The sequence below is a fragment of the Tachysurus vachellii genome, chromosome 21, assembly GCF_030014155.1.
Source record: "Tachysurus vachellii isolate PV-2020 chromosome 21, HZAU_Pvac_v1, whole genome shotgun sequence".
In the NCBI taxonomy this organism is placed as follows: Eukaryota; Metazoa; Chordata; class Actinopteri; order Siluriformes; family Bagridae; genus Tachysurus; species Tachysurus vachellii.
In genome coordinates, this window is record NC_083480.1 from 13795104 (window position 1) to 13810103 (window position 15000).

The window sequence follows — 15000 nt, forward strand, 5'->3', positions numbered from 1 at the left end:
GACAGAAGAGCAACATACTACAGAAAAAAGGAAAAAAATATTCTTTAGGAATTTTAGTGTGCATTCAGCAGAATAAATAGTTAGAGAAAAATGATAAGGAAAATGTTTCTTAGAGAAGGGCTTTTAAATGCACTCAAAGCTGCAACAAAACATCTGCAGCTGACAAAAGCAATACTGAAAAATGCTTCATGAGTGTAACGTTCAGGAGACACCACCTGAAGCAGGGCTCGAACCCGGATCTCCACAGTAATCTCGATCACCTGCATACAGAGAATCAGACCCAAAGGTAGGATTAGCTAATGCACTTCAATCATTCATTCATTCATCTTCTACCGCTTATCCGAACTACCTCGGGTCACGGGGAGCCTGTGCCTATCTCATCAGGCATCAAGGCAGGATACACCCTGGACGGAGTGCCAACCCATCGCAGGGCACACACACACACTCTCATTCACTCACGCAATCACACACTACGGACAATTTTCCAGAGATGCCAATCAACCTACTATGCATGTCTTTGGACCGGGGGAGGAAACCGGAGTACCCGGAGGAAACCCCTGAGGGACGGGGAGAACATGCAAACTCCACACGCACAAGGCGGAGGCGGGAATCGAACCCCCAACCCTGGAGGTGTGAGGCGAACGTGCTAACCACTAAGCCACCGTGACCCTGCACTTCAGTCAACATAAATAAAATAGAATTAGTCTTACACCAAACACGGAACAAACAGAACTTGAATAAAAAACATAATAATTCCATGGGAACCTGGATACACATCCGACTGTACCGTGGAAACACACAACAAGGACTGACAAACACAGATACAAAAGGGCTGATGTATATAGGGCAAAACATTGGGGTAAATTAGGAACAGGTGACATGACGGGAAGGCAGAACAGTAGGAAGCGCAAAGCACAACTCACGTGGTTAATAACAATCAAAAAAGCCAGCTATGAAGTAACGCCTGCCAGCACCCTCTGGTGGTCTGGCAGGGAACTGTCCCAGTATCTCCTAACAATGAGTTTTTACTGCTGATCTGATAAGTAAGCTATAAAACACTAGGGGTTGTGCTATTTCAGGAAAATTATCAGTGCTGCTAGCTGTGTGTTGTGGCCTGACATGAGCTGCTGAAACACTGTTTCCACCTCGTAATGGAATATTTTCTAGTAGTTTTCTGATATCACAACCTTCAATTGTTTTCTTGCTCTTTTACTACAGCAGTTTGTCAGCGATTACAGTTTTAATAGTTAAAGATCATCTTGTACATTTGACTAGTTTATAAACAGTCACAATCACAATATTACTCAGAAACTACAAAGTGGACGTCCTTTGTCCTGAAGACTCTCCTGCAGAGGAAAGCCTACACATTACACCTACTGACACTGGAGACTCCTTCCATAAATATACAACGTTTATTTAATTTGAATGGAAGGAGCCTCCAGTATTAAGTAGACGAGTGTGTAGGTTTTCCTCGTAGCTTTTGTGTAGCACATCAGTTATAAAGATCCCTGTGAATTAGTTATCACCATAGAAACAAGTATGTATTAGAGTGATTTGCGATGTTGGTTATATGTGTAAGTATAAGTGAGGAAAAGAAGTGGGTTTGTGTTTGTATGTGTTTGCATTGTGCTGGTGTAAATATCTATGCTGGAGGTTATTAGCTTGTGCAATTTTGGGACCCAGCGTCTTATTAGACTGAATGATGGCAAACAGAGCTTTTAGATGTGTGTGTGTGTTTGTGTGCGTGTGTGTGTGTGTGTGTGTGTAGCATAGCTGCTCTACATCTGATTAGAGCTCCTCTGTGGTTCCCTTCCACCCACAGCCTGGATGATTATTACCATGTAGGTAATTACAGCCTAGGTAATAGCATCTCTCTCTCTCTTTCTCTTTCTCTCTCTCTATATCTTTCTCTTTCTCTCTTTCTTGATTTTATCAGATACATTTGTAAATGGCCACCAGAATCCTGTTTTAAAGTAAGCACTCTATCTCAGCGACTCTCTCATGTCCCTATTCTTGTGTCCTCACATTAATATTCAGTATTTTAGTAGCATTAGGAGTCTTCATCTAAGCTTTCAGTCTTCCTCTGCAGGGCATTACATAGTGCAGGGAACTGCCCACAGCATCCATTTGTAGGGTCTCTTCAACCTGAACTGATGAAAAACATTTAGGTTTACAGCCATTATAGAAGTGACCAGCTGATTAATAAAAAATTTCGCTCTGGTGGTGTTTAATATTGTAAATGGAAAAATAGCTACAAGCAAATAAACCTATAAATTGAGAGTGAATCATTTGTGCTGTGTTGCTTTTAGCCACTTGCGTAGCATTGTATGATAAGCCTATAACTTTTATTGATACAGATAATTAAGAAATTGATGAATTAATATGACTTAAAGGGCCAGAACAACCAACCACATCCCTTTGTATTTGTTTGGATGGCAATATGAGAACGTTTACCTCAAATATTCACTTGTGACATATTTAAATATAAGTACTTATTAATTTCTTTTCTTGGCTTGGCTTTTGTAACATATACATTACAGCAAAGTTTATTTGTATATCCCAGCTTTGGAGGTTGTGGTTTAAGCACAGAGTTAGTCATTATACAGCACTCTTGGAGCAGTGAGAGTTAAGGGCCTTGCTCAAGGGCCCAACAGTGGCAGCTTAGCAGTGCTGGGGTTTAAACCCGATCTTCCAATCAACAACCCAGAGCCTTTACCACTTGAGCCATCACTGAACCACTGTTAGCTTGTTTGCTTGTCTTCCATGTTTTTTGGTTCGGCCCATGCCCAGATGTTATTTTATTTGGGAAATTTGTACAATGCCTTCAACACTGTGATTTCTAGATTTGTCATCTAAAAACATTTGCTCTGTTTACATTATGACTTATACATCCCACCTTCCTACTAGTTTAGCCACAGTGACTTTCAACCCCTATGGCGGGGAACAAGTATACTGATCAACTCAGAATTTTACAAAGTGTGACCTTGTGCAGTTTACAGAGCTTTATGTATAATAAAAAGCATTTCCTTACAGTATTGAGGCATTTTTATTTATTTATTTATTTATTTATTTATTTATTTATTTATTTATTTATTTATTTATTTAACCCTCCCCAATTATAGTTTTTTTTTGACTCACTAACCCTAATACTGTACCTTCAGTTGTTTTTCTGGCACTATGGGATAATTAGCCTACAGGAAGTGCTCTGCTCTGCACCAATCATAACAGAGCTCAGTGTCAATAAACAAAAGGACGCGTCTGATGATAGCTCGTGCTCTCGTGATCTGGCCCCTCCTCCTGTTTCTGAAACTCACAACTGTCCCATGGGTGTGTCTGGGTTTGTGTGAGTTATCTCTTCTTGTCTTACTCCTCTATGGAAAAATGTAAAATAGATTAACTTGTGTTTTCAGTTTGATCTTCATACAACGCAGTGCATAAGTATTTGCATCCAACCCCATCCCCTAAAACATTTCTATATATACGTTTTATAGTTTTACATCCTGGAACTGAAGTAAACTTGAACTTTAACCCTTTTTGTGAAACCTATATAACATTAAGGCTGTTGATGAATTTACATTTTTTATATTTTAGAAGGTATTAGATGATATTTTAGAAGATATAAGCACTGTACAATAAGACGTTATTATGCATTGACCAGAAAACGTTTTCCTTGGAAATTATTTGGTATTTTAAATGAATGAATTCATTAAAGTCTCTTGAAAACGTGTTTATCGGCTACAACAACAACTGCTTCCTACCCTTTTTACCAGTACAATGGAATGGAAATCGAGTTATTATCAATAAAATTAGTGATTTTCTGGACATGGGTCTTATCTAAAACGATTCATGTGATTCAAATGAGTCATAAGTCAAATAAGTGTTGGCTTTCAGTGTGAGATGTGTGTTTTTCCTTCTGTTGATAACTTTACACAGAATTTTAGATGTTTTTTTTTAGAGAACAAACACTTGCGACATCTCAGGGAGCAGAAATAGGTTGGATATCAACATTCTTCTATGATGATGATTTTTCTATTAATATATTTCCCCTAGTAGGAAATGCTTGTATAAACACAACAAAGTCCTGAGTGTCTACTTTCATATGAGCTTCATGTTAAACACCACTGTGGAGTGAGACATGACGAAGATATTCAATACTGAACATGAGCAAAATCCATTCTTTTGTCTTTGTTTAAAAGACTTAATTTAGTTAGAAGGTTTAAGCTGTTTAAGTTTGGATCTGAGTTTTCTTTTTCACATGCAATGCCTTGAAAAAATACCTTCCTTTAAATTAGGGACTTAAATGTGATTAAATGTTATTAATCTAAACAAAACAGGCCATAATACTGAAGCTGAGGGGGAAAAAATCAATATACTTTGCAATAAAATAAATAATAGTGTAAATAATTTTGCAGTTCATTGATTTTTTTCCCCTCCAGCTCGATCAGTATAGCTATTTTGTGCAGATTTATGACATATAGGACTAATTCAGTCCTCTGGTTCAAGAAGGATGAATACTTAAGTTAAGAAACTGTAGAGAAATTTACTGCTAGCTGTGTAGCCTCCACTTTATTCTCTTTATTCTATATCACTCGAACACACTAAAACACTCCTCAGATCGGATCTGTAGCTGTGTTTATGATTCGAAGCCTGCGGCTGATAAAACAGCTTCCTTTCAGGAAACTAAATACTCCACAGTTTGTCTTTCCCACTGCAGTTTAGTTACGTTGTTCTGTCTGCACTTTCCCGCTTCTCTTTTGGGCGGAGTAACAAACGTAAGCCTTTTCTCTTTGCCAAACTCTCTCACACACACACACACACACACACACACGCACACACACACACTTACTCACTGAAAGTAAGCGTGCTCACTCCTACTTCAGACTAACGCAGGAGGAGAAGTAAGCGGGATGAATGAGAGACGAGTTCAGGACGTACACGTACACATACACACCTCCGTTCTGGCAGCTCTGAGACTTCAGGCTTCTACAACACACACTCATCAGGAGTTTATTACAGATTGAGGCACTGTGTCTGCTCTCCTGTTTGAGAGTGTGTACCGTGGCTCTGTCTGTGAGTGAGTGAGTGTACTGTAAGTGTGTGTGTGTTGGAGAGATGAGCAGCATGACGTGGGACTGCGGGCTGAAGTATCTCTTCTCTCTGCCTCCGGCTCTGCAGCAAGGTGGTGTGTGTGCGCTGAGGTCCCCAGATGAGTTTTCACGCTTGGAGATGGTGCAGAGGCTGGCCAAGGACGGCTGCCGCTTTCTCCAGAACCAGAACTACAGACTACCTGAACGCCCAGCACAGGTCAGTGACCGTCTCTCTCTCTCTCTCTCTCTCTCTCTCTCTCTCTCTCTCTCTCTCTTCCATGCTGGCTTAACCATGGTTTAATTACTAATCGACTTGGACCGCTCTGTTGATCCAACTTCATCATCCATTTTCATTAGCTGCTAGAAATGAGATATGACAGTTTGATGCAAATATCTAACTACATTGCGACATTATTTGCCTTTGTATTGAAATGAAAAAGTATTATCAGTATTTCCACTACTTTTTTTTCTCTATTCATTTACTTGGATTTTTCCTCATTGTAGTTTTTTCCTCAGTGTGATTTTTCCTCATTTCATTGAATTGTCTGTTTGATTCATGCAGTTTTCTTTTATTAGTCATAAAATTTCATCATAGCTGTTCTAGTTGTTTCGCTTATGTTTATATTGCTTACTTAGTTAATTAAATATTCCTTTGTCTTTTTTTTACCCAATTTTAGTTGTCTCGCCAAGTAGTTTTTTTTTTTTTTTACAAACAATTAGTATTATATTTATTTACTGATTGTCAGATTGATTAATTGATTGATTAAGATGAGTCAGAAAGGATCCAAATCGATTACCAGTATACAGCTACAACCAGTACAACTTATGCACTGGCTCACACATGAAGGACGCTACACATTGCGCATCATAAAGTATTAATCCGGATTAACAACACAACAGCAAAATGTGTTAATGTTACGCCTCAGCAGTCGAGTTGGAAAAGTCTAATTATCTAACTAAAGTTAAAAATCGAACAAATGAACAAAAAGTCAAAAACAAAAAAGGCAACTTGCTGTAGTCGAGAGGAATAAATGTTAGCATCATTGTTAATTATATATAAATAAAAGTGTGAGGATCATTGTTAATTATTTACCTATAACAACACCTCCTCTACATGTAACACACCGTTATTAACAACTTAGATTTTTGTGTTCGTGTTAGGAAATGGTGAGAGTCGTGTACAGTAGTTGTAATATCAGGAGAAAGTGCAGCTTTATTCAGGACCATGATTTTAGTGAAGCTGGCACAGTTGAGTCTAGAGGGAGCAGAGGATTTGTGTTTGAACCTGTACTACAAGAGTTCGCTTAGTCTTCTCGTCTGTGTGTGTGTGTGTGTGTGTGTGTGTGTGTGTGTGTGTGTGTGTGTGTGTGTGGGTGTGTGTTCTGTAGCCTGCAGCAAGGTGACACAGCTGACTGAGTGATTGAGAGTCAAAGACAGAGGAAGCACATGTTAGTCTCTGTTGCTACTAGCAGAGACATTGAGGTTTTTAAATTAAAATGAAATAAAATCTAAAATGAATTCCAAGTCAAGATTTACAACGATGAAGCTCCAGAATTTCAATTTTCAGAAGTTCAATTTACTTGTCGTTGTGGCTGTACATCAGGCATCTCGGTCGACTTGAGTTAATACGTATTTGCTGGACAGATGTGTTGAGGTTCACGTCAGGAAGTGTCCAAGCTGGTTAGGTAGATTAGTAAGAAAAATAAAGACTGGTCTGAAGGGAAATGGCAGGTTGAACTGCGAAAGAGAAGAAGTTTACATGCTGTCATTACGGAAAGGAGCAACCTCATTGCATCATGTAGAAAGTGTTGAATTATAGTATGGGAAATAATGTGGTGGAGGATTTTGTGCTTTGGATGCAGATTTTAGCTCTGAAGAAGACAGCTGAGATGGTTTCAGTACATAGTGTAACTGCTGCTAATTTACTTCAGGACTGATTACAGCAGAAAATTGTCTGATTCAATCGAACTGAGTTGACAAATTGGGTGAAATGCCAATTTTTCTGGCTAATAGACAATTAGCGTTAACACAGAAAAGGAAATATTGTTAAAGGAAAAATAGATTTCACTAATGTGTGAATATGCTTTCACACAGATACTGTACCATAACCCTGGACCAGCTTTTATATTTCCTGAATATGCCTGGTGTATTCAGTAGTCATTATTCAGTGTAATCAATACATTCAGTATTTAGTGTATTCAGAATTCAGTTGTCAATGCATTCGTTATTCATTGTCTTCAGTAGTTAGAACATTCAATAGACAGTATTCGGTATTTTGTACTCAGTATATTCAGAATTCGGTGTATTCAATGTGATCAGTTTATTCAGTGTTCACTGTATTCAGTATATAGGATATTCCAAGTTAATTGTATACATGCTATTCAGTATATTCAGTATTGAATGTATTCATTATTCAGTATTCGATGTATTAAATATTCAATTTATAAGAGTTCAATTTAGTTAGCTGTGCTATGTATTAAATATTTTGTTTTAAGTAATCAGTGTATTCAGTATTCAGCATTCTGTATTCTATGTATTCAGTATCCAGTGGTTTTGGTCTCTGGTGTATTCAGTATTCGCCCTATTCAGAATTCTCCAGATCAAAAAAACCCCCATGTATTCAGTATTCAGTATATTGTTAAAGGAAGAATAGATTTCATCATTCAATTAGCTATTTGTTTGTGAACCAGAAGCATATCGTGATCGATTTTTTGCACTTCTGAATGGATTTTAAAAAAAATAACATTCAGTAGGGGGGGCACGGTGGCTTAGTGGTTAGCACGTTCGCCTCACACCTCCAGGGTCGGGGTTCGATTCCCGCCTCCACCTTGTGTGTGTGGAGTTTGCATGTTCTCCCTGTGCCTCGGGGGTTTCCTCCGGGTACTCCGGTTTCCTCCCCCAGTCCAAAGACATGCATGGTAGGTTGATTGGCATCTCTGGAAAAATTGTCCCTAGTGTGTGATTGCGTGAGTGAATGAGTGTGTGTGTGCCCTGCGATGGGTTGGCACTCCGTCCAGGGTGAATCCTGCCTTGATGCCCGATGACGCCTGAGACAGGCACAGGCTCCCCGTGACCCGAGGTAGTTCGGATAAGCGGTAGAAGATGAATGAATGAATGAACATTCAGTAGTTTTATGAAACTCAAGTGTACAGTATCTGTCGCTAGTCGTCTCTCAGTTTCTCACGTTGACTCGTTTATATACACGTTTCCGTGTTTTCGTTGAGTGCGGATTTCACTTTTTCTGCATGGAAGCATCATCAGAAGTGTGTGACCCTGCTTTCACACAGCTTAGATCATGATGTAATCTGCAACAATTTTCACCTCATATCCTCATACCACCTCACATCCTACCCTAATCTGTTTATATCTCAGATTATTATTCAGAAAAATATGTAGTGAGGAGAGCGAGGAATGTAAGTGTGGCCCCACTGACGACTTCTGGGCTTTTCAGAGATTGAAGCATGTTCTAGCATCTTTATTTAATTGCTACTCTCTATCATTGTGGTCTGTAGCAATAATAGTGATTAAAGTGTAATAAAACATGAGAAACTCCAGGTGTTCATAAATATGACTAGCATTTATGTCTATGTGCATATTTACTATTACCTCAGTTTAATTATACTTCCTCCTTAGTCCTGTATTAATTATCTTATTTATTTTATGCACATTTGTTTCCTTTTTTTTGTACTTGCAAAGACTGATTCCTCATAAGAGTCCACCAAATATCTCTTTCTTGCCAGTACATTGTGCATGCCTGTACATTTACTCAAAATACTACCACGTCACATCTGCCAGCTTTGAAATAAAAAGACGTTAATAGTTAAGAAAAGTTTAAGAAACGATAACCCTGGACCAGCTTGCATATTCCCTGAATGTGTTTGAAAATGTAAGAGTTTGAAATTTGATGCTTGGTGTATTCAGTAGTCATTATTCAGTGTAATCAGTGCATTCAGTATTTCGTGTATTCAGAATTCAGTTGTCAATGCATTCAGTATTCGGTGTTTTAAGAATTCAGTGTATTCAGTAGTTAGTATATTCACTATTCAGTACTTTATATTTTTCAGAATTCAGTGTATTCAGTATTCTATGTGATCAGTTTATTCAGTATTCAGTATATTCCATGTAATCTAGTATATTCAGAATATTCTATGTAGTACATGATATTCAGTATATTTAGTTTTAAGTGTTTAGTATTCGGTATGTAATTTGTCAGCTATATTAAGTATTTTGTATTAAGTAACCAATGTATTCAGTATTCAGCATATTTACTGTTCTGTATTCAATGTATTCAGTATCCAGCATATTTAGTATCTGGCATTTTTGGTATCTGGTGTAGTGTATTCAGTATTTAGCATATCCAGTATTCTCAGGATCAGTGTTTTCAGTATTCAGTATTCAGTATATTCAGTGTATTGAGCATATTCAGGATCCAGAGTATTTAGTATTCAGTGTATTGAGTATATTCAGGATCCAGATTATTTAGTATTCAGTGTATTGTGTATATTCAGGATCCAGAGTATTTAGTATTCAGTGTATTGTGTATATTCAGGATCCAGAGAATTTAGTATTCAGTTTATTGTGTATATTCAGGATCCAGATTATTTAGTATGCAGTGTATTGAGTATATTCAGGATCCAGAGTATTTAGTATTCAGTGTATTGTGTATATTCAGGATCCAGAGTATTTAGTATTCAGTGTATTGTGTACTGTATATTCAGGATCCAGAGAATTTAGTATTCAGTGTATTGTGTATATTCAGGATCCAGAGTATTTAGTATTCAGTGTATTGTGTATATTCAGGATCCAGAGAATTTAGTATTCAGTGTATTGTGTATATTCAGGATCCAGAGTATTTAGTATTCAGTGTATTGAGTATATTCAGGATCCAGATTATTTAGTATTCAGTGTATTGTGTATATTCAGGATCCAGAGTATTTAGTATTCAGTGTATTGTGTATATTCAGGATCCAGAGTATTTAGTATTCAGTGTATTGTGTATATTCAGGATCCAGTGAATTTAGTATTCAGTGTATTGTGTATATTCAGGATCCAGAGAATTTAGTATTCAGTGTATTGTGTATATTCAGGATCCAGAGAATTTAGTATTCAGTGTATTGTGTATATTCAGGATCCAGAGTATTTAGTATTCAGTGTATTGTGTATATTCAGGATCCAGTGAATTTAGTATTCAGTGTATTGTGTATATTCAGGATCCAGAGAATTTAGTATTCAGTGTATTGTGTATATTCAGGATCCAGAGAATTTAGTATTCAGTGTATTGTGTATATTCAGGATCCAGAGAATTTAGTATTCAGTGTATTGTGTATATTCAGGATCCAGAGAATTTAGTATTCAGTGTATTGTGTATATTCAGGATCCAGAGTATTTAGTATTCAGTGTATTGAGCATATTCAGGATCCAGATTATTTAGTATTCAGTATTCAGACTAATGCATTCACTAAGTAATGCATTTGTTTTCAGTGCAAATTCCCAATATTCTTTCAATTTGAAAAGTTAAAACGTTTCCATTGGCTCCCAAACTTTGTTTATTTTCCACCACATTAGTTTTGACTTATTAAACACAGCCTTTATTGTTATAATACATATATATGCAGTGGCCTTTAAAACCCTTCCCACTGACATGTTGACATTTTCTGCTACATGTTCAGTCTTACACTTTACACATGGATGTTGTACCACACTGAGACTGAAACTGAGCCACTGGTTTGGCTTTTCACAATAGCCACAACTCGGTCTCTCCCTTCCTGCCATTGACTCCAGCCGTCATCAGCGGTGACAGAAACGTCACTGACGGGCTGAGAGCGCAGACCTGATTACTGTTTGCCTCATGCACAAGCTTTTTTCCTCCCATGGCTAAACGCTTGTTTCTGCACTAATCTGCTTCTGTCACATTGCCCATGCATCATACAGAGTGTTTTTTTTTTTTTTCATTTCTTAGGCTTTGGCCTTGAAGGCTGTACTGTATGAAAGGAGATAAAGTGACAAACGTCACACAGGCACGAGTGTGTTTCAGATTGCCGAGACTATTTCTGTCACAGCCTGCCTGCCATTTCATATTTCATGCATCGTGCCTTATGCTTAAAGGCGACATCATTAGGATACATATATCTAAAAAATGTCCAGCTTAGATTTACTGTGATGGTAAATCCAGCTATAAGCAGCTTTATGGTCAGAAATAGCTGTCTTATTAGGCATCCAGGATGAAATAGGATGCTCAACTAGTAACATCTACAGACTTGAAACAGATTTTTATTTAAAAAATAGTGATTTTAAGAATTGAGATGTCTGTAGAGATGGCTGTGGAGGCCTGGAATAAATTTGCCCTTAATACAATGTAGTCATGGAAATCAAGGTTACCAGGCAGCAGTTTGATGGAAGGCTTATCTGTCTCTAAAAATGACATTTAAAACAACGAGCAAAGAATCATGGAAGGTTTTTCTGTAAAATAAATAAATAAATAAATAAATAAAATCAACCATCCAGAAAGCAATTAGTGAGTGAATATGTTATATATATATATATATATATATATATATATATATATATATATATATATATATATATATATATATATATAAACAGCATTATTATCTAGCCTGAATATTATATGTAGCGATTTCTGTAGACAAGAAAAAAATGTTATATTATGTTTCACTAGTTGGATTATTCTCCAAATTAATGTTATCTTATTATAAAGTGGTTCCTGAAATTAATATTAAAATGTATTTTTTTGCTGCAAACATTTGCACACTCCCCAATCCAGATTTCTTTCACAATCATTTGGTTTGTACAGGATTATCAGAGATTCTGGGATCCGAGCTTACCATGCCATTAATACATGACAGTGTTAATACAGTGCAGCTTTAACCTAATTAGCTCTGATAATTAATGAGATTTAGTCTTTGTTCCCTTCCTGGCCAAGAAACCTCTGTGACTTGTATAATTTGATTACTTCTCTTTTTATGCAAAAGACATTTCCTGTCCTGTACTACAGTATATATATGAAGGAAATCATGCACAGAGGGTCTAGGGCTGATTTGTTCTGATTTCTATGGCGCTGTTTTTGATGTGATTCTGATCAGATGGTGTTTTCCTGACCAGGCCCTGTTTAGTGTTTAGTAGAATTTTCCAGTAAAAGGAGTTTCATTTTTTTGCACTGCAGGTCTTTTGAGGATGTATAGGGGCTGCAGCTGCATACACACCCTGACATGAATACGGATGCCCTTCTGCACTTACACACAGTTTCCCATAGTTACTTGGTGTTCAGGAACACAGGAAAAGAAACACAAAGTTCTTCCTGCAGGCTTTCCATGAATCCCTCCTTTCCCTTCCTCTACAGTGTCTGTCTTACGTCAGTTTCTTTCACACACTCACACTCACTCACACACACACACACACTCACACACACACATACACACACACACACACTCACACACACAAACACACACTCACACACATGCACACACGCACACTCACTCACACTCACTCACACACACATACACACACACACACACTCACACACAAATACACACTCACACACATGCACACACGCACACTCACTCACTCACACTCACACACACACATACACACACACACAAACTCACTCACACTCACACACACACATACACACACACACAAACTCACACACAAATACACACTCACACACATGCACACACGCACACTCACTCACTCACACTCACACACACACATACACACACACACAAACTCACACACAAACACACATTCACACACATGCACACACGCACACACACTCACACTCACTCACACACACTCACACTCACTCACACCTACACACACACACTCACACACACACATACACACACACACACTCACACACATGCACACCCGCACACTCACACACACACTCACACACACACTCACTCACACACACTCCATCATACCTAATCACACACGCACACTCACTTGCGTGATCCTTCCTTTGTTTTTGGAAGCATTTGGTAGATTTTGTAAATTCTTTTGATCACATGAACTACACATTAAATATGAAGAGAGAGAGAGAGAGACAGAGAGAGAGAGAGAGAGAGAGAGAGAGAGAGAGAGAGAGAGAGAGAGAGCACTGCGAGAGAGCTAAATGGAAGAGAAATTAGTGTAGACTTCAGGATGTTTCTCTTGGGCTTCTGATCTGTAGATGAAGAGGTCTGGAGATGTGAAGTTTTGGAGGAGAATGAAATAGAAAGCAAGATTGAGAGGGGATACTGTGTGAGGTAATGTCCTGAGGAGTGAAGGATATCAACAGTCAACGAGAACAGGAAAGAAGGGAAGGAAGGGGAGGAGAGACAGGGGTCAGATGTTGTCTCTGCTCTGTCATTAGTTTTATTAGAAGGCTGTCTCAAAGGACTAATAGCACCGAGGGACAGCATGTGCTCCGAGACGTTCTCAGAGGAAAGGGGCTTGTCACAACGGTGACCATGTGCGGTTATATAAGACCAAACTGAGCCATTGTAGAAATGGGAGTAAATGTTTCCTGTAACTTTGGAACAGATTTAGGAAGCAATATCCATACACAATTTTATGACAGGAAAGCAAGCTTTTGAATACAGTTTTTAGTACTTTACATTGTAGTACGTTACGAGTTTGGTTCCCAGTGAATCCATTTGTGGCCTGGAGCTAAGACAGCGAAACGTGCCGTGCTCTCTGGGTGGCCTACACTTTACACTGTCCCCTGTCAATCACAGGCATCTGGGAGCTGATGTAAGCAGAAGAAGGCAGGAAGCACTTTTCTATAACTTGTGCAGCACTTGCGGTGTATCATGAGCAGCTGATTGAAAAAAATGGCCTTCTATGTCTCAGAGGATGGACCATACCATCAGAGCTTTGAAACATATTAGAGAATTGGGTTGAAACAGCCAGCGGTGTGGAGACATGGCTGGTCGTTTAAAATATCAATTGGCTGGTGGATAGTATGCGGTTTATGGTTCATTTTTTGGCCACTGGCCAAAAATTATTCATTGTTGTACAAAGGTTGGGGGTTTGATTCCCACCTCTGCTCTGTTGCTCTGTGTGGGTGGTGTCTGCATGTTCTCCCTGTGCTTCACGGGTTTCCTCTTGGTACAATATTTTCCTCCCCACATGCATTGTAGGCGGAGTGATATTTTTAAATTGTCTGAGGTGTATGAATGGTTGTGTGATTGTGCCTTAGCACCACATGCAGGGGGGATCCATACCTAGTGCCCCGAGTCCCCTGGCATGGACTTCAAGCACTATGTGTAGGATAAGTGGTACAGAAAATGGATGAATGGATGTTATACAGTAACTTGCACCATAAACAGTAATAGCTTTCACTTTTCTCTCTTTCCTGATGTTAAAAAAGATAAAAATTGTTCCCGGTCATGTTGCCAAGGAACCAGACTGGGGGCTCCTTTCAAAAATGTTCAATTTCAGCACTTGGTAAAAAAAGAAAAATGATAATAATGAACAGATTGTATGGAACGCTCACCATACAAGTCCCTTTGCATGAAATATTAGATGTAGTGCATTAATATAAACCTGTGATTTGCTTTACAGCTGGAGCTGCTGTCAGACCTGCAGTTATAGAAAAAGAATCTGTCTGACCAATCAGATTTGAGAATTCATCAGCACTGCGGTATAATATATATCCCTTCTCTCACATTAGTACACTTTGATTTAATCCTCACACGGTCGGTTTAAGCGTTTGTCTTCCTTCATGAGCGCTCTGACACCAGGACTGTACTTTTGACCTTTCACCTGATTACTGCGCTTCCTCTGCTAATGTCTGAGTGTTGTTTTTGTGATGCACATCTGCGTGTCTGTGCTTGGACAGGTCTGCACTGGTCTGCGCTGGATTAGATCGAGCGGATTTGAGTGTTTTCAGTTAATACATCATTGTGAA

The 15000-nt window shown here is 38.4% G+C and overlaps 1 protein-coding gene across 1 annotated transcript in view; it reads left to right on the plus strand.

Annotated features, from left to right (window-relative positions):
- Positions 1-15000, plus strand: part of rapgef5a (Rap guanine nucleotide exchange factor (GEF) 5a) — a 94631-nt gene that overhangs the window by 48307 nt on the left and 31324 nt on the right. The window contains exon 9 of the mRNA XM_060897648.1: positions 5176-5304. Within this exon, the coding sequence (XP_060753631.1) occupies positions 5176-5304 (129 nt within the window). The remainder of the gene's footprint in view (positions 1-5175; positions 5305-15000) is intronic.